At 39.1% G+C, this 27,172-nt stretch overlaps 2 protein-coding genes across 7 annotated transcripts in view; one reads left to right on the forward strand and one right to left on the reverse strand.

The window, feature by feature from the left end:
• Nucleotides 1–27,172, reverse strand: part of LOC139454375 (uncharacterized) — a 64,885-nt gene that overhangs the window by 23,996 nt on the left and 13,717 nt on the right. For 2 of the 6 annotated variants that reach the window (XM_071236033.1, XM_071236038.1), the window contains exons 2-6: nucleotides 7,590–7,679; nucleotides 6,928–6,969; nucleotides 5,098–5,344; nucleotides 900–1,078; nucleotides 316–509 (exon numbers count right to left, since the gene is read on the reverse strand). In XM_071236033.1, the coding sequence (XP_071092134.1) occupies nucleotides 316–509; nucleotides 900–1,078; nucleotides 5,098–5,344; nucleotides 6,928–6,969; nucleotides 7,590–7,632 (705 nt within the window). In that variant the 5' untranslated portion in view covers nucleotides 7,633–7,679. Of the gene's footprint in view, nucleotides 1–315; nucleotides 510–899; nucleotides 1,079–5,097; nucleotides 5,345–6,927; nucleotides 6,970–7,589; nucleotides 7,680–15,998; nucleotides 16,068–21,490; nucleotides 21,604–21,885; nucleotides 21,992–27,172 lie in introns of those variants that run through there. The other 4 variants (XM_071236034.1, XM_071236035.1, XM_071236036.1 and 1 more) reach the window with 4 other exon arrangements.
• LOC139453810 (polycystin-1-like protein 3) lies at nucleotides 10,320–10,937 on the forward strand. Its single transcript, XM_071235271.1, has one exon. It carries the CDS (start codon nucleotides 10,320–10,322, stop codon nucleotides 10,935–10,937), a length of 618 nt encoding a protein of 205 aa, XP_071091372.1.

A 27,172-nucleotide genomic window follows, 5' to 3' on the forward strand; every position in this document is an offset into this window, starting at 1 on the left:
CCACACTCACATCAACTCACCCACAGGATAGATCCCCCACATCAACTCACCCACAGGATAGATCCCCCACACATCAACTCACCCACAGGATAGATCCCCCACACATCAACTCACCCACAGGATAGATCATCCACACTCACATCAACTCACCTTCAGGACAGATCACCCACACTCACATCAACTCACCCACAGGATAGATCCCCCACATCAACTCACCCACAGGATAGATCCCCCACACATCAACTCACCCACAGGACAGATCACCCACACTCACATCAACTCACCCATAGGATAGATCCCCCCACATCAACTCACCCACAGGATAGACCTTGGAGACATATGCCAGTCGTCGAACGTCAATACAATGTACTCGTCGATGTTGACGGCAGAGAAGTGGTAGATGTACTCTTCATCATTCTCGGCATAGAAGTTGGGGAAAGCTGGCGACATGATGTAATTTGAGTCAGAGGGCGTGTCATAGGCTGATCCCCGAATAGCTTGCTTCTTTTCTGAAATGAACAGACACAATTATCAAACAAAAGGGAACTAAAAATTAATTTTCAAAATGACAATAAGACTCAAAAAAAGATAAAGATGACTTTTGTAATATGAAAAAATCTGTGTTCTTTAACATCTTTGGAGTATATATATACTCAATACCACAGAAAATTTACTTATTGCTAATTGCAATCTCTAATAAAGTGTTCTCAAAAAATGTTTCAAAATGAAAATAATTATGTTACTCCACATTCTAACACCAATATCATACATACTCATTGTTTTTAAATAACTTTACATGAATAACCAATGGAAAAATCATGAAATCATCCTCCGTGATCTCAGAGCATACAGCAAATACAGAACTGATCGTGACATTTCCTGCTGTCAGTGTGTCTTACCAACGACAGTGAGTTGCAGGCTCAGGTGGATATTCTTCACCATGCTTCGATTAGAACACACAACAATGTAGAGTTTCTTTGACAGCGAGTAATACGGTGACTCCGGCCACGGCGTGGAGGTGTACGACCGAGATGTCTCATTCACATAGTCCGGATCAAACATGTGTAGGTATGTGCACCTGAAACAAATAGGTACTTGTAGAAACTTGGAAAAAAATTAAATTGGTCCTATCTCAGTCAATTCTATATGTGAAGTATAAAACAGATCCATGGGTTTTTATGAGATAAACCGACTTTTGCACTCGAAAATAAAAAACAGATTGTCTAAGTACACAATGCACGAGCTGGTGAGTTGTCAACTTTCGCAGATGCAACAAAACTCTCTTGTGACAACAAGGAGCTAATGCTTTAAAAATCATAGACAACAAAGTGTATCTGTTTGAATCATGAAGACACTTCTGCACATATCAATTTGTGATACCATATTCGACATAATAAGCGTCCCACTCTAAAAAGCGCCCACTGCGATATTTGCTAATATATTGGCTTGCGAACAATCCCAATTAGCACCCCTTCCAATTAATCAATGTACACAAGACTTACTTATTCGTGTATAATACACACTTGTGTGTAATGTGCACCCTTAATTATGAGCAATTAAATCTGGGAAAATATATCTGTCGTATATGAACATTTCAGGCTGTCAGTGTAAACCATGAAATCTATCTTTCAACTCTGTTTTTTTCACCAAGATAATATTCTAATAAGAGCCCCCTATTTTTAATTTTGTGAGCGCCCTGGGTGCTTATTACGTCGAATACGGTTATTTGGAAACACTACAACATATTTTATCACACACCGCCAATAATAACTTATAACACTCCAAAGTATGGCATCAAAATATCTTCCCATCATACATATGGCCTCAGTGGCCAAAGTGATAACGAGGTGAGAATTATTAGCGAAATGTCAAGTGATGTATGAGGGAAAGATTTTCAGCACAGTTAATAAAAGTTTATGGGGATGTCATATATGGACTACATATATTGTTACATGTAAAGATTGTGGAGTTTATGAAGTATGATAAACTTCGAACATTTAACTGAAAACTTATTATCGGAAGTAGTAACATGCATAACCTTTTTTTATTAATGACAACATTGGTGTATAATAATTACTTTATTCATAATTTATAACAATAATGGCTCTAGTCGTGGTAACTTCCAAACTTTCGGGAAGTTGTAATCTATCGGACCGTCATTCAGGCGATGTTTCTGACGGATCACGATCCGAAAAATACTATCATGAAAGTGTTTCCCGTGGATAAGCCGACCCCTTTCTACAGAATCTTTTTTCAAAATTTGGCTTATCTGCGGACATATACTGTAGTACTATTAAACTATATACTCTGACATTTCAAGACAATATTCATCAACATCTGATAGTTCAATACTACTAAAAAGAAGTTGTAGCCCACCCAATGCTTTCATATCACTACAGTCAATCTGTCATGCCACGACAGATGCCATGACAGATTAACTATCGTAATATCAAAGGATCGGGTGGTCCTTAACTTCATTTGAGTAGTATAGTTTAGCGTAATGATATAGGATGCTACTGTCCAGTGAGGAGCGAACATGAGTTCATATGCTTTGTATGCCACAAGAAACAAAGTGTTTGTCAACTATGTGTTAAAACATGTATTGAGTCATACATTATTCTTCATGTATGTGTTGTTGCTATGGAAACAAATCAATGAAAACAAATACAGTAGGCCTAGATCCAACAAAGTTCGCGAGTCTGACCTTGCTTATTGATCAGGAATTGTCATGCCAAATGTCTCTGATTGTGCATCAAATATTAAAACTGACAGCCACTTCAATGCTTAATCTTGGTCCCAAATGAACTGGCAACTGTTCCACATGACTGAAATACCACTGTTTGCTTGGGCTCAAGTTTTCAAATCTGATATATATATCATTTTATATGGAATGTAATGCTGATTGCTTCTAAAGGATGATTAATAATTGATTCATCTTTCATTGATCAGGCAGGTTCATCTTACATTGACCAGGCAGGTCAACCCAAACTGCCATCTCAAGGAGCCTGACATACTGATTATATAGCATGTAAACAGCCATATCCAGTAGCCTGACATACTGGTTATATACCATGTAAACAGCCATCTCCAGGAGCCTGACATACTGGTTATATAGCATGTAAACAGCCATATCCAGTAGCCTGACATACTGGTTATAAACCACGTAAACAGCCATCTCCAGGAGCCTGACATACTGGTTATATACCACATAACAGCCATCTCCAGTAGCCTGACATACTGGTTATATACCACGTAAACAGCCTTCTCCAGTAGCCTGACATACTGGTTATATACCACGTAAACAGCCTTCTCCAGGAGCCTGACTTACTAGTTATATACCTGTCACCACGAAAACAGCCATCTCCAGTAGCCTGACATACTGGTTATAAACCACGTAAACAGCCATCTCCAGGAGCCTGACATACTGGTTATATACCACATAACAGCCATCTCCAGTAGCCTGACATACTGGTTATATACCACGTAAACAGCCTTCTCCAGTAGCCTGACATACTGGTTATATACCGAGTAAACAGCCTTCTCTAGGAGCCTGACATACTGGTTATATACCTGTCACCACGTAAACAGCCATCTCCAGTAGCCTGACATACTTGTTATATACTACGTAAACAGCCATCTCACGTAGCCTGACATACTGGTTATATACCTGTAGCCACGTAAACAGCCTTCTCCAGGAGCCTGACATACTGGTTATATACCTGTAACCACATAAACAGCCTTCTCCAGGAGCCTGACATACTGGTTATATACCACGTAAACAGGTATCTCAAGTAGCCTGACATACTGGTTATATACCACGTAAACAGCTATCTCAAGTAGCCTGACATACTGGTTATATACCACGTAAACAGCCTTCTCCAGTAGCCTGACATACTGGTTATATACCATGTAAACAGCCATCTCAAGTAGCCTGACATACTGGTTATATACCTGTAACCACGTAAACAGCCTTCTCCAGGAGCCTGACATACTGGTTATATACCTGTAACCACATAAACAGCCTTCTCTAGGAGCCTGACTTACTGGTTATATACCACGTAAACAGCCTTCTCCAGGAGCCTGACATACTGGTTATATACCTGTAACCACGTAAACAGCCTTCTCCAGGAGCCTGACATACTGGTTATATACCTGTAACCACATAAACAGCCTTCTCTAGGAGCCTGACTTACTGGTTATATACCATGTAAACAGCCTTCTCCAGTAGCCTGACATACTGGTTATATACCACGTAAACAGCCATCTCCAGTAGCCTGACATACTGGTTATATACCTGTATCCACGTAAACAGCCATCTCCAAAAGCCTGACATACTGGTTATATACCACGTAAACAGCCATCTCAAGTAGCCTGACATACTGGTTATATACCACGTAAACAGCCATCTCCAGTAGCCTGACATACTGGTTATATACCTGTATCCACGTAAACAGCCATCTCCAAAAGCCTGACATACTGGTTATATACCACGTAAACAGCCATCTCAAGTAGCCTGACATACTGGTTATATACCACGTAAACAGCCATCTCCAGTAGCCTGACATACTGGTTATATACTAGGCTAGAATTCCTGGTCTCGATCATAGCACCACCAGTGGCTATTACGAGTTATGTCCCTTCTATGCCACTCCTATGGACTAATCAGATACCACCTCTCGTATCACTTGCATTTGCTTCAAACACTTGCATTTGCCCTGTCAAGACAATCTAATCGATAATCAAGATCTATATTGAAGAAAAAGAAATAGAAGTCTCACACTGCGAAGTGCATCAAATCATGTGAACACCTTGATTAAATATGAAACATTTGGAAAATATCTGTTGACAATAAGTCGGCGGTGCAAATGCTTTGCAGATACTGCAATCAACCGAAATCTGCATGAAAGTTTACGAACCGGATTTTGATTTCGTTGCGTGATTTTGATTGGACTATGCATAGACTCCTTAGTCCAGTCGAAATGTAAGTTCATAATATCACATGCTTATATATTCAACCTGGGGCACATGGGTTCTTCACTCAACCTGGGGCACATGGAGTCTCTAATCACCTTGATGCACACATGGCTCATAACTCACCCTGGAGCACAGCGGCCTCCATAGTTCCTATACACGTTGTCCCAGAGACAGTTGTGGTAGCTGAAGTTGGTGATGGGTTCGACGCGGAAGCTGCAGTTGATGCAGGTGGTGAAGCGCATGAGGCAGTGGTACTTGGCCTGGGCGTTGGTACCCGTCAGATTGATGGACACCCTGGATGTGTCGTTGATCTCTGGGAAGTAGTCGCCATTGACCGAAAACCCTGGCTTCACGTCACACAGGTTGTAAGCTAGGAGGACAAACACAATCACTGGTTACTAATAAAAAGCAAAATGTATGCTGTTATATCAAGTTTGGTTTAACACAAAAGCATTTCTAAAACAACATAAAATGCCATTTTAGAAAAAGAGCAAAGGCGTAAGGTTATTTGTGCGGGGGAAAAACAAGAATGATACTTGGGGCCAATCAGGGATTTGAACCCACTGACCTCAGTGTCTGGTAACAAAGGGACACAACTCTATGTAGTGAGCCTCAGTGCCCTAGACGACTTGGCTGTCCATGCCTGTGTTTCTCTGCTAGCAGAGAGCTGATGTTCCCTCTTTGCATGTTTGTTTTGTTTTCTAACACTGCACTCAGTGAGTGGGTGAGTGAGTTGGGTTTAACGCCGCTTTTAACAGTATTCCAGTTATATCACGGCATGTCAGCTTAATGTGGGAGGAAAGCTTGAAGTGATGCAGGTCAAAGACGTTTACCACACTGCACTCAGCAATATTCCAGCTATATGACGGCAGTCTGTAAATAATTGAGTCTGAACGAGACCATCCAGTGAATGATATCATGAGCATCAATCCACACAATTGGGATGTGATAACATGTATCAACCAAGTCAGCGAGCCTGACCACGAGATCCTGTTAGTCGCTTTTCACGATAAGCATGGATTGCTCACGACCAATTCTAACCTGGATCTTCAAGGGTTCCCTCTTAGCAATCTCCAAATAATTTCTGTGATTTCTTGCAATTTTTTCCCACTGATCAAAAAGGAAGGGTAGCAAGACAAAACAAGGGTGCCAGCAGAGTAGGATTCAGCACCATGTATAAAGCACTGCTATGTCATGGCTAGGGACACCATGAATGAGTGAATGAGTGAGTGAGTTGGTTTTAACTCCGCTTTTAACATTATTCCAGTGATATCATGGCATGTCAGCTCAATGTGGGAGGAAAGCCCAAAGTGATGCAGGTCTCAGACATTTACCACTTCGGTGAAACCCACGAGCACGAGTATGGTGCTGACAAACCTAGAAACATAATCGGGGCGAACCGGGATTCGAACCCACAATCATATCTTTCTGGCGTGCCCAAGGGACACAACTCTGCACAGCAAATCTTGGCAGATAGCAGATAGTTTTTGCAGACTATTGAATATAATGATTAATTCCTTACCCTGCTAACTCTACCTCTAGTGACCTCTAGTGCACCTCTAGTGACTCCCAACACAAAGTGGTCAACACTAATCATCCTAATAAATATACAAAATGACAAAATGATCTCATCAGCTCCACTGGTTAAAGTGAGTGAGTGAGTTTGGTTTAACAACGTTTTTAGCAATATTCCAGCAATATCACGGCGGGGGACACCACAAATGGGCTTCACACACTGTACCCATGTCGGGAATCCAACCCGGGTCTTCGGCATGACGAGCGAACGCTTTAACCCCTAGGCTACCCGACCGCCCCCCACTGGTTAAAGAGTTCAGCTACAAATAAGGATTGTTTTCACTATTCTTGACTGAATTTTATGCTAGAGATGAGCTGATACAAGGGTGGACTTGTGCCCGAAGCACTACAGCATGTACAGTGTACAGGTAGACTCACATGGCTGAACTCCTGCTGCTGGACTGAGCTGATTCAGTACCCCTGAAACAAAACATACAGATACTACTGTCCAGCCAACTGATCCTATGAAGCAATAATACTACAGTCTTAAAAACAGATTGTATCTATTACAAGAACACTTTTTTCTGTTATTACATAATTAATTGGTTTTCAGTTCTATTGTCTTTTTAAATAAACACCCATTATTTTTAAGGGGAAACAACAAGAAGAAGTGAGAAAATAGTGGTTACTCCCATAATCATACTCACATACACTGAAATATTTCATCAATGAAATTTGTGAACAGAATTTTGGTGAAAAAAAGGCTTCAATTTTTTTAATTTGTCTTCCTATTAATATTTGGCTGTCAGATCAATAAACAAAGTTTATTAAAAGTGACATATGCTGATATTTACAAAAGATACATGGATGATACAGAGGTATAACATTAGAGAAGGGCGATGCTAAACTATTTTACAGGTGTATATATATATATAAACATGATAATATTGTTCATAAATCTAATGTAGATATGCATGACACTGACATGGAAGACCTCATCAAACATATGAATGAGGTATATTTTAATAAATTTACAATTCTATCATTGAGCATTTTTTGGAATTAACATGGTTAAGTGAGCCTAACACAGGAGGCCTCACCTAGCAGGAACAGCATCAGCAGCCTCATCACAATGGTGGACATTGTTGAGTGTGTGTCACTGGTTTGCAGTCTCAGCCCTCATAGTGCATCTGCAACATACAACATCAACATGGTCAACAAGGGGTGGCAACATCAACAACAACAACAACAACAACAACAACAACAACATTAGTGATCATTAGGGCTGCAACGAATACGCTGTGAGGCGAATACGATTCGTATCATGAATATATGGTGACGAATATGAATATTTTTATCACGAATACAGTAACAGGTCATCAGTTAATGGTAACGAATGATTATCATAATATTATACATTCATATACTGCACTTATCCAGGTACTAGTATCTGCTAAAATGCGACAATGACCAGTGACCACATAACTGTCAAACTAAATATATAAGAGTGCTGTCTTTAACATGTTTAAAGAAATCTACACATACATGTTATTAGTTCTTTTGGATATTTTTATTTAAATAACTCATTCTATTTTTGTTGTAAATATTTGATTCTTGTGTCCACGAATAACAAATTCAATTCATGAAGGGATACGGTTCGATTCATCGAATACATGAGTGAATCATAACAGCCCTAGTGATCACAGGGATAGAAATGTATTTTTTCGAGTGTGTCTATCTTGTAATGATGTTTAGGTGTGGCAATAGCAGGGCTGGGACGGGTTCCTCGGGCACTTGGGTCGGTGGGTACTGAGTAGGACCCGGGTACCCACAGGACTACTTAGACCTGTGGTTAGTCACGTGATACATTGTCTAATGACAAAATTTATCTAGAACTCCATGGTTACACTACAAGTCACTAATGTTCACATTTCTGTCTGACTATGCATGCATATGTTTGAATAAAGATAAAATGTCTGGGTATGAATGACCTGATCATTTTTATATGTGAATCTAAATATATTTTGCCACGGCTACAGTCAATCAGACATTTTGTACCCATCTCTTAAGACGTACAGTGGGTACTCAGGTTAGGAACCCCTTTAATAATTATTCGAACTTGTCCCAGCCCTAGTCCATTGGAATTTAAGTGTGTCTCTGCGTCAAAACATAAAACAAATTTTCTGATTTTCAGGACATCCACAATGTCCAGTTAACTTTTGTTTTTTCAAAAAAATGGTTGAAAAAAATAATTTCCACCATTTTGTTAACAGATTATCCCAGACAAATCCCAGAACCCCCTTCCAAAATATCCACTGTATTACACCATCACTTCAGACATAACAAACATAGTTTGTTATAACCCCGTATATCTATATATATGATATACATGATATATGTACAGTTGTTGTATACTGTGATATAAAGGGTTTTATATAACATGAAAATGTGTGTCTAGTAAGCACAAATGTCTAGAATGGACAGAGAAGCAAATATATTGCATGCCAAGGGATGCACAATAATAGTCAATGTACCATATTCTTGACAACAAATTTGAAGGTCCTGTAATTAAAATAATTCTCAAATCTGATAGTACAGTACTCTACAGCATTTCATTACTTTACAGGACCCTCATATTTCTTGTAAGGATCCTTGAAATAATTATTGGGGGTCCCCTTGACCCCTAGTTTTGTAGGTCAAACCCCTGTATACTCCTGGTATATACCTTCACGGCTGTGACAATTGGGGGTTAGAATAGGTCTTCAACAAGCCATGCTTTTCGTAAGAGGTGACTAACAGGATAGGTTGGTCAGGCTCGCTGACTTGTTTGATACATATCATCATATCCCAATTGTGCAGATCGATGCTCATTATGTCAATCACTGGATTGTCTGGTCCAGATTTTATTATTTACAGACGCCGTCATATAGCTTGAATATTGCTGAGTGTGGCGTTAAAAAACAAATAAACATACAAAACAAACAAGTTGCTCCATCGTAAGGCAGTGAGCAAGTGCAGGGCATGATCATGTTAATCTCCCCCTATCTTCCTGCAATACATGCATGTAAGGAAATGAGCCATTGACTATCAAGACTATACGATGACCTGACACTGACACTTCGAGGCCAAGCAGTGGTGGTGTCAGCAGCTGGCGCACCTCGCTACCATAAAACCTAATAAAACACTCATGATAGGAAACAATAAACTTCCTGTTGTGCAAGGGAATTCTCAGTAACATTCAATAAAACACAAACTGACATTTTTATGGCACATGTTGCTGCGTTGTGTGTAGGTTGAATAAGCTACACCAGCCCTAGCAAGCAAGTGATGAATCATATATGAACAACTTCACACACACACATATATATATACCTGCCTCAACACATAACTGATTAACTTCTGTTTATATACAGTACCTGAAAAGCTAGAGGTTTGCGGCTGTGGTATTTGAACTGGGACTAGGGAACCCATACTTCTACCATTACACAACGATTTATCAAGGACTCCAAATTAAACTACTATTGGCAAGCAAATTAGGAAACAGTCGCTATTTGGATCAAAATTGTGATTTTTATAAGTTCATAATTTCTTCAACATGTTCAATTCAAAGGCGTTTTAACAATGTACTAGTATATCAACATTACATTTACCTAACATCAAACCCTCTTCTTCCTTATTCGTCCAGTTATCAGTGATATATACGTCACCACTACAAGTCACTGCTACAAGTCACCTCTACAAGTCACCGCTACAAGTCACCGCTACAATTCATCGCTACAAGTCACCTCTACAAGTCACCCTTACAAGTCACCTCTACAAGTCACCGCTACATGTCACCTCTACAAGTCACCTCTACAAGTCACCACTACAAGTCACCTCTACAAGTCACCACTACAAGTCACCTCTACAAGTCACCGCTACAAGTCACCGCTACAAGTCACCTCTACAAGTCACCTCTACATCACCGCTACAAGTCATCTCTACAAGTCACCTCTACAAGTCACCGCTACAAGTCACCGCTACAAGTCACCTCTACAAGTCACCACTACAAGTCACCTCTACAAGTCACCTCTACAAGTCACCACTACAAGTCACCTCTACAAGTCACCACTACAAGTCACCTCTACAAGTCACCGCTACAAGTCACCGCTACAAGTCACCTCTACAAGTCACCTCTACAAGTCACCGCTACAAGTCATCTCTACAAGTCACCTCTACAAGTCACCGCTACAAGTCACCGCTACAAGTCACCTCTACAAGTCACCTCTACAAGTCACCACTACAAGTCACCTCTACAAGTCACCTCTACAAGTCACCTCTACAAGTCACCACTACAAGTCACCGCTACAAGTCACCACTACAAGTCACCTCTACAAGTCACCGCTACAAGTCACCTCTACAAGTCACCAACAAGTCCCAATTTTCAACAAATAAAAAAACGTATGTAAATTATTTGGTTTTAATTCTTTCAACATCATGTTCAGCGCAAAGATGTCACCTCTGAAGTAACTTAGTTAGATCAATACGTCATTCACACAAACATCAGTCAAATTTGTTTTATTTTAATATTTCAAGATGAAGTCGCTACAAATGGATAATTAACCTAGAAATAGATGTGGGGAAACCCTGATGGTAACAGACAAGCCGACTTTGTTCGAAAAATGTACTTATATGAATATCACCGATGTTTTGTTTAACAACAACGATTTATAAGGTACTTTATTTGCTGGTCCACAGGGACTGGCAGTCACATGAATTACCCGTCCAAGCCTAATTTTACTGGAAAAAACTGGTAATTATCGGTAAACGGGAACGCTGTAACATCAACATTTTAATGAGGTATTATATAACACTCTTGACCTTCTGAGAGAATAATTACTCGTAATGCAAATCTGCTACAGTTATGGATCACAATATCAACAAGGGGGCATGTGTCACATGTTATTGATCATCTCGCTGGTGCACAATGAAAATCTACAGACATCACATACATAGTATACAGTTAAGAATTGACGTCAATATTTTACCGCTTATGGAGGCATAAACAGAAAAAGGCAGTGCGCAAACTGTGTAAATATGCATGCCAGTGTGCACAGCTGTTTCTACATTTACAGCTCTATAAGCTAAAAGAGCATATTGAAGTCAATTCTTATGAGTGAGTGAGTATGGTTTTACGCCGCTTTTAGCAATATTCCAGCAATATCATGGCGGGGGACAACAGAAATGGGCTTCACACATTGTACCCATGTCGGGAATCGAGCCCGGGTCTTCGGCGTAACGAGCAAACGCTTTAACCACTAGGCTACCCGACCGCCCCTCAATTCTTATGAATATATATGTCAACAATAAGAACTTCACAGACTGCTTATTTATTCGCTCACATACATAAGAAACAGCAGAAAACGATACGAAATCAGCCACATCGTTCAGGACAACAACGCAACACAAGCCCCGCCCATTTTATTTTCAGTCTATCAAAAAACAGTAGTATGTTTGTGAGCAAGGCCTATTTTGTTTTAGGTTTATGGAAGATTTATCAGTGAATTTGTTAATAAATAAGGTCACATTTCTCTCGCTTCAAAAACTCGCAAATTAAGAAATAAATGAAAGTTGACCCCAAAAGGATTCCTGAACATCTACATTGACAAAATATTTCATTTCATACCTGCTCAGTCCTCAAGGAAAAGAAGCCAGGCTAAAAGTCCCCATGCCCTACTTTCTACTGGTGACTAGAGTGGCAACACCCACCCCTCACGGAATCTGGCATTGGTGTGTGTTGGAGGGACGAGAGTGTTATACTTTTACATGTGATATATGATATATCCATCCCCACTCATATGTCTATATTCCCCAAGCAACGACACTCATGTTCTACTGGGTCACAAACATGGGATAAAAATAGTCACGTAACAAAAGAACTGGCCGCAACTGTCATTGCTGCATCAATAACACTGAGGTACTGGTAAAGTATTTCATTATAATTTAACAAAAATCCCCAAATAAAAGTGAAAATGATTCCATAACACCACAGAAGGAAACAGTCCCCATTACACAGTTTCAGAAGATTTCAGATTAGTCCAAAAGAGAGATTAAACAGAATTTACTTTAACCTCACCTCACCTCACCTCACCTCACCTCACCTCACCTCACCTCACCTCTATCAAATATACTGCACTGTTACCTCTTTCAACACCAGTCTTCTAGAAGCGTTTGCTGCTATGACACAGACTCTGGGATGATAGGTGAAGCCTACATTTATTAAGGAAAATATCAGCTTGCAAAACATCTTTGTTCTTGCATATCATACCCTGCAGGGTTGACTATGAATTTTCTGATATAGGCATATTATGTGAAAATTTCAAATATTCCAGAGGTACGCCCATCATGCCCATTGAGCACAATGTTAAAATGCCCAATTGTATTTGAAAATGTGGGCCTCTTTTCAAAATGAGGGATTAGAAGCACAAGGCCCCATCCTAGAATTATCCCTGATTAATCACACCATATGAAAGGTCTAATGACTCTAATCCTATTGTTTATAAATATGATAGTTTTTTTATAATATCATTTAAATAATGCATTAACAACTTAATTCAGTTCGTTTTTAATAAAAATGTAAGCTAACACATTCATACTGTCCAGATTAGGAAAAGAGGAAGAGAAAATAGTGGCGGTTTTCTGCAATTGTAAGATAACACAATATCACTTACCTATTTCCTTCTTATTTTCATTGTTTTCAAAAAACAAAGTATTATAAAAATAATTTTAAATAATATCTATCATGACCTATTTCCCGATAACAGTGGCTTTCTGCTCGGTAACATGAGAAAATACAGGGAAATACTTGCATTTTCGAAGCTCTGTCTGCATAACACATGCGAAGATTACTTTGATGTTTGGTATCATTTGAAAGCTCTGAATATCTATATATTACAGAAATCTTGCCAGGGGTATATTTGTAGTTATAACATGTGCTTTTAAGGGACAGAAATTGGTTCCTAATGACCTTTTGTGTCGTAATCTGCTATAAGGATCTTGATTGGTCAAATTCAAGCACGTGACCTAAGAAAAACAATCAAATTACAGAAATGGATACTGTCCTCATGCATGACAAAGATTTCTAATGCATATACCCCGGTATTTTGGCATTAAACACTGTATTCCAGTGTAAAAATTGAGCCAACAGAAGTAGAGATGACATTTGACTTCCATTACATGATCGCCCCCAAAAAAGAAGGAAATCATAACTCAGATGTACTTTTAATATTTTTGATTACTTCATTTAATGTACCGTATATCGCTGTGTATAAGGCGACCCCACGTATAAGACGACCCCCCTGTACAGGCCTTCGAAATCAACCCAAAATCCTATACTCCGTGTATAAGGCGACCTGGAATGAAACACATCACAAGTGCGCGCACAAACCTTAATAATAAAAAATATGTTTATCTTGAGTTGTTTTTTTCTACGATGACTGGTCGCGTGTGTAACTCCAGCACATGACGCCATTTTGTGTTTACACGGTGCAACACCAAATTGGTATGAAAGATTTGCTTGAAACGTCTTTATTTTGCTCTTTAACTTTTTCGATATGGGCCCATTGTTGAAGCATGAGTGCCAGATTTTCCTTTTCAAAAACATTGAGTAAAATAGTTAATAAATTTAAATCTATCAATAAAATATGATGAATTATAAGGAAATACAGACATTGTAAATGTGACAGATTAAACAAATGAAAGATAGGACAGGCAGATTAACAAAATTATTTATTATTTTGACATGGCTATGGCGTGGCCGGTTTTCTGGTGTTGAAAGAGATAATACTACATACCCTCACCTCAAGCTACATGCCTCCTACAGACTCTGTGGTATAAACACTGTCCAGTCAGAGCAAGCTACATACCTCCCTACAGACACACTGTGGTATAAACACTGTCCAGTCAGAGCAAGCTACATACCTCCCTACAGCCAGTGTGATGTATTAACAGCAGGGTTCCAGGTTAGGTTATGCATGGCGCCTGGTTGGAGTGCACCTTGACTTCACAACAAAAGCCATAATGTCATAAACATTACCACATGAGTACAATCTGAGTTATGGTAGGAAAGTCAAGAGGACACCATAAACCACCCATATCCATGGCACCCTGTCAAATGATACCCTGCAAGGACCTACACACTGAGAGGGTCAGCCTCCACTAACATTGCTAGTTGAGGTGGGACGAACAGTAATCAGAGCTAAAATAAATGCAATGGTTTGATCGGTCTGCATCAAAAGTGCATCATTTAACATGCAATGGTTGTAGCGTCTACACTTTAACACTGACTTAAGATGGTGGGCTCCTTCACCTTTAGATCGGCTTATGAAAGTTGCAACTCCGTTCAACATAATTGGGCCACAAAAGCAATCTTAATACTATGACTGCTGAAAGCCTATGTTAAAGTATGAGAGTATGATCACCTTTCGGCTACGATTGCTTTATGGAAAGGGATCTTGGATAAATTGAAATTTCGATAGAGGATAATCTTGCCAAAAAAATTGATTTGTATTAGCCTTGAAGGGCCTCTAATAACTAGTGAGTAGTTTATGCAACATGTGGCATACTAGATGAAGAGAGCCAGCTACAGTCCTGTGCAGCATCTTTTGTGGAGCAGTGCTCCAGGTTGATTCACACTGTCACAGTCCCGCATAGAATATTCTGTAGTTTTAATGCCACTGAGTTAGCTTTGGGATCTCGACAACAACTTCCAAGACAATAATCTAGTATTAATAACCCAGGCTATCTCAATTTTGTCAAGTGGCTCTGGAAAGACCAGTAGCAACAAATCAACAGTCATCTGACAAAGCACTCAGCAGCCATTTTGATTTTCCTAGTGAGCAGTGCAGCGAGCCTGACCACCCGATCCCGTTAGTCGCCTCTTGTGTCACCTTTTACGGCAAGCATGGTGAGATTGTTCCTTTGTACTGTTTTTCTCCAGGGAAATTATTCCCATGGAACAGTTTTTACAAGGAAAATCTAATCACCATACATTGACACTGTCAACATTTGTTCCGGATGGAACTAATTAAACATGGAACTGATCATCTTCAGAAATTACACATGTATACAATACTCTTTGAAAAGTATTCCAGTTATCCATGTTAAACAGTGGCATGGTATCTCAGTGGGCTAGCACTATAAAGACCAGGTCCCACATGCAATCTTAGCGCAAAGATGATCGTAACTCCCACACTCTAACATAGATTTCAGATAGTCTTAGAGCTAAGATCACTTTGTGCAAGTTTGCCCAGGCCACTACAAGCAGCGACACACACATATGCATGAATATATCACTATATGAGAGAAATAATCGATTTTTCATTAACCCATTCTACTTCATCTCAGCAAGATATCACTATAGCAATATTAGTATATAGCAATATTAGTATATGTAAATGACCACTCAGTAAATATCATCCCCAGATGGGTTCACATAAAGATGTTTAACAACAAATTGTAAAGAAACATACCTATGTTCATACACCTACTTACAATACTTCCATGCAGCTGTAGATTCCATCCACAGCATGTAGAATCTGTTTTGTTATCACATAGAAACTCTCAGAAACAAAGTTATCACATATCAACCAGGAAATCCATTATATAAAATCCATGGAACTACTACAGAGCTGCTTCCCATTTAATATGAAATTCATCTCCACAAGGACCTAAATGTGTTATACAATGTGAAGCCGGTTAATGTTACGTTGCATACAATGACAAATAACATCCTGCATCTTCCCAACAGGAGACAGCCCTGCTTGATCATCCCAACATATGTAACCATTAGCTTGGCCAGCAGTGTTGCATGATGCAACATGACTCATTACATCCTAGACTTCTTAATCCGAATAAAGATGTAAAATATCAGCTATTCGCCTGAATCCTACCCTGAATAAAGCTGTATAGTATCAGCTACTCACCTGAATCCTACCCTGAATAAAGCTGTATAATATCTACACTTGTATCCTACACTGAATAAAGCTGTATAATATCGGCTACACACTCATATCCAACCCTGAATAAAGCTGTATAATATCTACACTCGTATCCTACCCTGAATAAAGCTGTATAATATCACCTACACTTGTATCCTACCCTGAATAAAGCTGTATCATATCACCTACACTCGTATCCTACCCTAAATAAAGCTGTATAATGTCACCTACACTTGTATCATACCCTGAATAAAGCTGTATAATATCACCTACACTTGTATCATACCCTGAATAAAGCTGTATAATATCTACACTCGTATCCTACCCTGAATAAAGCTGTATAATATCACCTACACTCGTATCCTACCCTGAATAAAGCTGTATAATATCACCTACACTTGTATCCTACCCTGAATAAAGGTGTATAATATCACCTACACTCGTATCCTACCCTGAATAAAGCTGTATAATATCACCTACACTCGTATCCTACCCTGAATAAGGCTGTATAATATCACCTACACTTGTATCATACCCTGAATAAAGCTTTATAATATCACCTACACTCGTATCCTACCCTGAATAAAGCTGTATAATATCACCTACACTTGTATCCTACCCTGAATAAAGCTGTATAATATCACCTACACTTGTATCCTACCCTGAATAAAGCTGTATAATATCCAGCAACCAGTTGACCAACAAACGCTCACTGTTTTGAGTAGCTGTAGTCACTGGTAGATCATGTAGATCACTACCCCTAAAACACTAATTAGATCACTAAACTAAGGTTATTAACCTAATTACTCCACATGATCCCCATGCCAGATTGTGTAACATTTGTTAACACATTAGCAATTTCATTAAGCAATATCTGACTGGAAGGGTATAATGAGTGGTTATCACCACAGAGGCTGGCTCCATGTACTGCCTGGTCATACCCAGCAGGGGAAGTCTACACCCTGAACAAGGCAAATACCTGCATTTGTAAGGCAAGTTTCATCTGAGTGAGTGAGTTTGATTTTACACCACTTTGAGAAGCATTGCAGTTATATCAGCTTGATGTGGTAGTAAAGCTTGAAGTGATGCAGATCTTAGTTGCTTACAACTTTGATGAAACCAACGAGTATTATTCTGGATGATCACTGGTTTCAGTTTGTTTGTTTGTTTGTTTAATAACACCTCACTCAGCAATAATCCAGCTATATGACAGCAGCCTGTAAATAATAGTCTGGACCAGACAATCCAGCAATTGACAGCATGAGCATCGATTGGGATACACAATTGGGATACGATGACATGCATCAACCAAGTCAGGGAGCCTGACCACCCAAACCCAGCTAGTCACCTTTTAAGGCAAGCATGGGTTGCTGAAGACCGATTCAATCCCAGAACTTCACGGGTCCTGAACATTAGCAATGTCATGAAGACGAATTCTAAATGTCAAACTTATATATACCACAACTGAGAGAATATCATTTCTGAAACTAAGTGAATATCATTAATGAAATTGAACTTAGTTCACTGGTCAGTTCATTTACAACTCGTATGATCTTAGTTCACTGGTCAGTTCGTTTACAACTCGTATGATCTTAGTTCACTAGTCAGTTCATTTACAAGTCAGTTCATTTACAACACGTATGAACTTAGTTCACTGGTCAGTTCATTTACAAGTCAGTTCATTTACAACTTGTATGAACTTAGTTCACTGGTCAGTTCATTTACAACACGTATGAACTTAGTTCAATGGTCAGTTCATTTACAACTCGTATGAACTTAGTTCAATGGTCAGTTCACTTACAACTCGTATGAACTTAGTTCACTGGTCAGTTCATTTACAACTTGTATGAACTTAGTTCATCATCGTTAACTTAGCCCACTTGTCTGTGAGACAGCCCCTATAATCGTCTATTGTTTCACTTATCAACACGCTTCTTTCGTTCGCAACCTTAAACTATAGAACATTCTGAGAAGTCCCTGTCCAATTTCATAAACAAAATGATAATCGTGGCTGGTATTCATCATATAAGGCCTCTGAATTCCTATTAGTTGGTTTACAAAATCAACAAACATGAAAAAATGAAAAGAAAAGAAAATCCGAAAGTCCAATTCTGATTCATAATAATGTGTCATTCCAGGAACACGTAACTGATATAATTTATAGCTGCTAGGAGGACGAACCACGTCCATTTACAAACTGACACCACCAGAAACTTCTTTATAGAGTTGATACTCAAAACACTAACGGACACACCAGTTAATGATTAACAATAAAGACAAGTTAAAATTGTTTTTTCAACCACCTTCACTGAATTTCAGGCCAATCATTTTGTGAAACAACTATAAATAACCTGACCTAAACAAACAGAACCATTGAGAATATCTAAGGTGTTCATATGGCCAAGATGGCTACTGAAGTTAGTGGAGATCAGATATTTCTTCACTAGCTAGCCATTCTGGCTAGTTGGGGTTCTTGTGGAGTAACATTTAGTACCAGAAATAAAGTTATCATATTTTAAAATATTTATCTAGGAAATAAAAAATAAAATCCAAATGGATTGCAGAACAAACTTTAATTTATGGAACAGAGGCAATATAGACATGATTTGGATTAATTTTTTAAATATATTTTCTAGGGTCTGAGAGACTTTTTACAATCCACCAAAGGACCTTGTAGGGCTGGGACGAGTCCAAATTTACTACCCGGGTACTCGACCAACTAATACCCAACCCTTCCCGGGTACCTGCTGTAGGTCTCAAGAGCTGTGATGGGAATGTGTGATTGGGAATTGCTTTACTGCAGCCCTGGCAAAAACTTTTTAGATACATGTATCAGATCGTCAGATCATGTGTACACTGAAGTTGACTGAAGCTTTATCTCTTCTCAAAGTCAAGAGGAATGTGTTCATCGTCAGAAAGAAATGCGAAAAACATTAACTTGTAGTGTAACCACTGAGCTATAGTGACTTTTTGTCATTAAACTATAGATCACATGACTAATCACAGGTCCAGGTAAAATAGTGGGTATGGGTCCTACTCAGAACCCACCCAACCCGAGTACCCGATTTACCATCCCAGCCTGACCCGTGAAGATTCCGGGGTAGAATAGGTCTTCAGCAACCCATGCTTGCCGTAAAAGGCGACTATGCTTGTCGTAAAAGGCGACTAACAGGATCGGGTGGTCAGGCTCGCTGACTTGGTTGATGCATGTCATCGATCCCAATTGCGTGGATCAATGCTCATGATTTCAATCACTGGATTGTCTGGTCCACACTCTATTATTTACAGACCGCCGTCATATAGCTGTAATATTGCTGAGTGCGGCGTTAAACAACAAACCAACCAAACAACCAACCATCCAAGCCCTAGTCAACACTACTTATTTTTTACTGATACTAAATGTATTAATCCCCTCCTTCGGGATCAGCTAAGGGTTTTCACATATGTATCTGTAAGAAGAAAGGGAACAAGCACCAATCAAATGAAGCTGTATCCCCTGCTGAGGTTGATAATCAGATTATATCACACCCTGTCCACCTGCTGACCTTGTTACATGGGATTACATACATCGCCTTAATTGAGATCTATTGAAACCTCAGGACATTGCCAATGGTTAGTATAGTTGCACAGCTCTACTTACAATAATGAGGCTACTAAAGGGTCACTAGACTCAGGTCAATTAGCAGTGACCCAGCCAGTTTGATTCAAGAGTTCAAACGCATATTCTTTTGTTTGTTTATTTGCTTGTTGTTTAACACCGCACTCTGCAATATTCCAGATATATGATGGCGGTCTGTAAATAATCAATCTAGACCAGAAAATCTAGTGTTGGCAACATGAGCATTGATCCATGCAATTGGGATACGATGACATGCGGAGGGGACTCAACCCAAAATAGTATGAGAATCTGTACTTTACTCAGAAAGTGTTATCCCCAGTATAACATTTGTTACATTTGACCACTTTCTAAATGGCATTCTGTGTTGATAAAATAAGGAATATTTGTTATCCCGATTTGGCAGTTAGTTTGAAACCCTAGCTAAATCCTTTTATAAACAAAAAATTGAACAAATAATTTATCACTGTTGTGGGGTAGACACCATTGTTCATATCCAACTTGTCGACAGCTTCTTTTGGAGCAGTCAGTTATGTAAAATAACTACATTTTTGGATAAAACAATTAGTCCCCCTAGATTTTCCCTAATCGTGGCCTAACGGACAAGTGGCTGTCTCTATCCCTGCTGTTCTGTTATCAAAAGGGGTACCTAGAATAACATCTACTCCCTGAAAGTCATGTGCATGGTCACATACACATAGTTCTAGAAATGAACCCTCAAGTGCCAAGGAAACCTCAAGTACCTTATTTCAAGAGCTAGAAGTGGGGATAAGTATTAGCTGCTAGGGCAGAGAAGGGGATGTGAGGGGAAATGGGTGAATGTCTTATTTAATACATGCTATGGGGTCTGTGAGAGAAAGACAGGGAAACAAAGACGAGACAACTGTAGCTGTATATCAATGGGTGTTATAATTAGAGATGTTATAATGATTGATTATTACGGATAATATATTGATTATCCACTAACAATGCAAAGAACATGATGAATAAGTGACAGTGTCTATAATGGAAGCAATCGTATAAAAATGGAGTAAAAAAATACATTTTATATCAGACTTTCCTATACTCAATTATTTCTTTAATCTGAAAATAATTACACATATACCCGGCAATCCATTTATCATCAATATGCAACAAACACATTTTCATTCATAATGCGTTATGGAATGAGCTTTACCTTTAAAACAAACTTTTTTTGGACACAATTTCTAAAAAATAAAGACAAAAAATGTGTGAAATGTCGGCGTGAAAGATCCTATTGGGCCTGATTCAATGGCAGTTCCCACAGTGTAACAGCAGCACACCTTGTCGACATACTACTGACAATAACAGCCACATGTTACATCATACATGACCTTACACCTACCAGTAACATATAGGCTATGAGATACATGATAGCTCTACTTACAGCAGACATCGGCTTCCACATGAGACAATGACTTTTTAGTTTGACACAAGCTTCGCGTCTGCTACCTGTAGATCCAAGGTCACGTGCGTCCTGTCGTCATCCTTGTCCACTCCCTATGTAAAATACTCTCACACTTTCACAGAATTGAAGGAAATACACAGAAACACAACAACCAACACAAGTCACTTGCTGATCAACGGCCCTCCACAGTATCCAGGAATCTTACACAACAGAACCACCATCTTAACACTGAACCAACAACCATGGAGCACAGGATTAGAAAACAAAACTTGCTCCAAGTCTCGCTTTGTGTAAGTCCAAATAAGTGTTATCCTCAACGCTAATGCATTCACTGAAGCATGTCAAACGTCACCTTACATAAGACAACAACATACCTGTACCGTGACTCGGCCTTCAGGCAGTACAGGGTTACACTTCTAATGGCCACATGCGTTCACCTGTGCCACTAGCGAAGGCTATTCGATGAAGAGACTGTGTGTGCTATAGCATGGTGTTTACACTCCCCGTCCGACCAAACAGTCCACACTGTGACGGACTCGTCCTCTCTGACTGGGATCTCACTCGATATAATGGAAAACTTGCACAGATGAAGATTCGAGTTTTCACACTTTATCTCCTACAGGAAGTCTTGTAATGCCAATCAGGATTGAATTTCTTCGGTTTTTGATCTTGTGAAAGTAGTTTGAATAAATATTTAAACTGAAATGAATGGCTAAATCGAAGGTCACATAAAAGCATGGTTGGGCTTATGAAGTGAAGTGGGTTTGAGTGGGGTTGAGTGAAGTGGGTTTGAGTGGAGTGGAGTGGAGTGGAGTGGAGTGGAGTGGAGCGGCGTGGCGTGGGGTGTAGTGGACAGGGGTGGAGTGAAGCGCCCGATACATGTATTGTTGCATGCCTTCAGTCACTGGTTTGCTGATCCGTACTTGATTGTCTTGTATTACAAGTCACTATGACATAACTGGAATATTGCATACTGCAGAGCTAAACACCATTCACTCACTCACACATGTCCCACAACAAGTTTTCACATCACATTTCCTCAAAACAAGGAAAAAAAGTAAATGTCAAGTACAAAGACGTAACTGTGGAAACTGGAGAGGGAGCTAGCCCTGCAAGCTTGAAGCAGGTGACATATTTATCACCCCACCACAATACAGGCAGGTGACACATTATGAATCAACCCCACACAGGCAGTCGCTTCACTGTTTTTACAATACGACCTTCAGCTGTATAGCGAAGGTGAGTCTTCTATCATGTGTGTACATACTAAAGATTTTTTTCACCATTTTATTTGGTTTCGTTGTCGTAGGCCAGACATTTTTGTTCTAACAAGATTTTCAAATCCACAGAGTCCGAAAGTATTTGAAATGCAGTGTTTGTTTGTTTTAAAATTCAAAGATCAAATTATGACTAATCACAACAGACATATATCTATAACAGAAGGGGGATAACTCCAAACTTGTTTTTTTTCCCTACTCCCCTAGCTCGCCCCTACTTTTTTTCCTCACCATATTTTTTAACTTTTGTTCAACTACCAAACTGAAGTTGGGCCAAAAATTTGTTTAAAAAAAAAAAAGTCCAGTCATATCTAACATTCAATAGTCTGCAGTGTACAATTTCTCTGACTTAACTGAGTTCAATTTCAATTTCTTTATTCAACGTACTGAGGAGGCCACATGCCTATAGTACAATCATGATTACAGGAGCAATTGGTACAATCATATAATTTCCAAACTTGATTTTCTTTGTATAAAAGCATGATATATGTACATAGAAAGAGTTCATAACTGAGTTCATACGAAGGGTCAGCTTAACAACAACGTAATCCTGACGCTTAAAGGGAGAAAAATGGAGCTGTTTCTTAATTTACTAATTAGTCCACGGTGCTGAGGTAGCCTAGTGGCTACAGAGTTGGTTTATCATGCCAATATCCCTAGTTTCATCCCCCACACAGGTACATTCCTGGTATCAATGTATCTGGCATAGCACTTCAGGGTTTGAAATTTCTCATACTAAAGCACCAATGCACAGCTAAAATAAGTTCTCCATGTCTTAAAGTGCAAGTCTCATGTGTATATACAACTTTGCAGAATTGGACAGATCGTGACATCATTAATGCAAATGTAGTATTCAAAACTTTCGCAAGCCGCACGTAAATAAGGTTCATTTGCACTTTAGTCCTGTCTAACAATTTCAAAGGTCGAAACGAAACTACAGCAGAGGAGATGAATATGGCCTCCGAAATTACACGCTTGATCACACAACAAGTCCGACCATCCAATCACACCCTAGCAAGCAATCCTCAATTCGCGGTTATAGTTAGCTGCACACAACCTTATCAAAGCAAACCCATTCTTCACCATTTCTAACACTTAGACATTCTTCTATCCACAATTCTACAATGATCATTTGTACGCTGTACTTTCCTTTATATGAGCGGGAATTTCATTTATATTGTTGCGAGACTTTCTTTGTTGAATCATTATGCATCAACCACACTTACTTTGTTCTTTTGTGCGGTATTATGAGCTTAAATTGATCATAACTTGCAGATATGTCCAACTCTGACAGTGACAATAGTTCTAGAGTTACCATGGAATGTGAATAGTTCTCGGAAGATGAAATGGTGATGTCTAAGGAAGAAGTACCAGAGAACCCCGACATGTTTGATTCCTGGAACCTGTGACCGACAATAGTGACGGAGATAACAGGGATGATCCCCATCTTGGACGCATGGATCACAAGCGATTGCAAAACACAGATTCTCCAAATCACAATATCCTGTTGCAGTCTTGAAATAGAGCAACAAAGATGAATCAACATCGCAGAAAATCTGTGAATCTGTATCACTGACGTGTTTCATTACACTATACACATGGCTGAGTATGTTATGATACAGTTAACTACGGTTATAACGAACTCTAATGGACCACTGATTTTAGTTCGTTATAACCGTAGTTTGTTATAAGTTTATATACAACATCTATACAGCAAATGGCCATGACCAAAAATTGAGTTCGTAATTTCCGTCAGTTCATTATAAGCGTGTCCGTTATAAACATACTTTACTGTACTTAGGACTGACTGCAATAATCTACTGCAGGAGCATGCAGTTGTTGAGTGAGTGAGTGAGTATGTTTTACGCTGCTTTTAGCAATATTCCAGCAATATCACAGCGGGAGGGCACCAGAAATGGGCTTCACACATTGTACCCATGTCGGGAATAGAACACGGGTCTTCGGTGTGACGAGCCAACGCTTTAACCACTAGGCTACCCAACCGCCCCCAGTTGTTGAGAGATAAGAGACTGTACATGAAACAAATACTGTTCTGGTTAATTAACACTAATTAGCTACAAAGATCAATCGATATTTATCAACATAACGGCATGGATTGGGAGGGGAATATTACAATGTCAATATTATATAATTGATGTTAAATCAAGATTACTTGACATGCAACCACTAGCCCTACTCTTGACATACATGGAATCCACATATTCAACACAGGTCTCCTAGCAACTTATGAAATCATCATCTATATTCTGTACCCCGCTGGTCGTAGTACCCAATCAGCTTGCAGGCCTAGTCGAACGTGCTAATTAAGCCCCGCCTCCTTGTTAGTGCTTTAAGATTCTTTAGATCGTTATAAATACAGGCCTTAAAATACATACATTTAACACTTTCACACCGTTTTTCTCAGCTGTCATATACTACATCATACAGGCGACATAATGACTTAGGAAAAGTGTGTTACTATTTTTCATGATACTTGTATTTTAAGGACATCATTAGAATTCACATTTTTTAATATAGCAGTAGCCTGTGACGATTTTATTATATGAAACCAGAGCAAAGTGTACTTCACATAACCTCACAGATTATTTCTTTTTTTCATTGAAACGTATTCTGGTTGGTTTTGGGCGGTGGGGTAGCCTAGTGGTTCAAGTGTTCGCTCGTCACGCAGAAGCCAGGGTTCAGTTTCCTATATGGGTACAATGTGTCAAGCCCATTTCAGGTGTCCCTGCAGTGATATTGCTGGAATATTGAATCACTCCTCCTCTCTGCTTGGCACAGGTACATTACAGAGGGCACATCTAAACACCTTTATCAGTGCTTTTAGGCCACATAGGAAAGTAACTTCATTTCTATCCCTGCACTAAGAGCTAAATAAATCGAAATCACTCCTTCTCTATTTATATGAACTCTGAAGTTTGTCAAGAAAGGTGACTAAACCCCTTACCATAGATTTTGCAGTCTACACTGGATTTGGACCAGGGGAAGTTGGGATGTGCCGGTGGAGTGTCCACACTTGGCAGCCCTGCAGTAGGGGCAACTTTTTCTGTTACTTGGATCTGTGACTTGTTTGTTTATTGTTTAACGCTGCACTCAGCAATATTCCAGTTATATGACGACTGTTTGCAAATAATTGAGTCTGGACCAGACAATCCAGTGATTGACAGCATGAGCATCGATCCACGCAATTGCATCAACCAAGTCAGTGAGCCTAATGACCCGATCTTGTTAATCGACTTTTACGGCAAGCATGTGTTGCTGAAGACCTATTCTACCCCGGAATCTTCACAGGTCGGATCAGTGACTTATTCAGATGGGCCTTCTAGATATTAGTGAGAAAAAAAATAAATAAGCTGGCACCAAATCAGAGGACAAATGAATTAGTTTTACTTATGGATATGAAGTGTCATGCAAACATTATTTACAGACTTGTTATCCCTTCCATTTTTGTCCAATCTTTCTCTTATAGCGCCATACCTATCCATGCCCCAAAGACAATTATGTATTGAGCTGGCAGAAAAAATATGACTTCATTTTATCTTCTTTCACTTTTCAAAAATCATATCCTGATATTTTTTTTGTCTTCACATCGTTACTTCTCATCCCTTCACAACAAAATTTAAACATGGTAAACCAAATCCAAATATATCAGTTGTATTCATTGTTAAGATTCCAAGCACCATCAAAAAACATTTATCAAAAACATTGCATATTATCCTAAAAACAGAATGGACCATCTGGGACAGACAGACAGACAGACAAATTTATTTCGTATATGTGGCAATGAGGCCAATAGTACAATTACAATTCATAGTCGAGCACCATTTGTATACTGGGTCTAAATAGATATTCATATTTTGAATTTTATTAATATTCAATGCATCACAATCTTTCAAGAAACATACTGACAAAAAGTTTGAGTCTGATGGCTATTTTTGCCATTCATTAACTGTACAAAATGTCTGTCTGTTGGATACATATACTAAGAGTCGGGGAAGCATATGGTTTATATATCCTCATGTACTGGCCATATAAATAACACATGGAATTCATCTGTATAACTGGAATGTCAGTATAACTGTATATTAAGAGTATGTATACCACATCTGGACTCTGTTAAACATCTGCATAAACATATAAGATTGAATAGTTGATAAACACAGCTAGGATATTATATCCATCTTAAACATATAGGCATAAACACTCAAGACTTTCCTGAACACACAAAATTCAACAGAGATGACGTCATTTGATAGTTTGGCTGATTGCAACGATGCAGTTTCCAGCAAAATGACCGACTACACATCGCCCTGTATGTAAAAATCGTGAAATACTAAATATGTACATGTATTTGATAAACAATGTT

Source organism: Haliotis cracherodii, unplaced genomic scaffold (assembly GCF_022045235.1).
Source record: "Haliotis cracherodii isolate W230 unplaced genomic scaffold, xgHalCrac1.p SCAF_10, whole genome shotgun sequence".
Taxonomy (NCBI): domain Eukaryota; kingdom Metazoa; phylum Mollusca; class Gastropoda; order Lepetellida; family Haliotidae; genus Haliotis; species Haliotis cracherodii.

Coding starts and splice junctions, on each gene's coding strand:
- LOC139453810 (XM_071235271.1), top strand. CDS start 10,320: ATGTCACCTCTACAAGTCACCTCTACAAGTCACCACTACAAGTCACCT.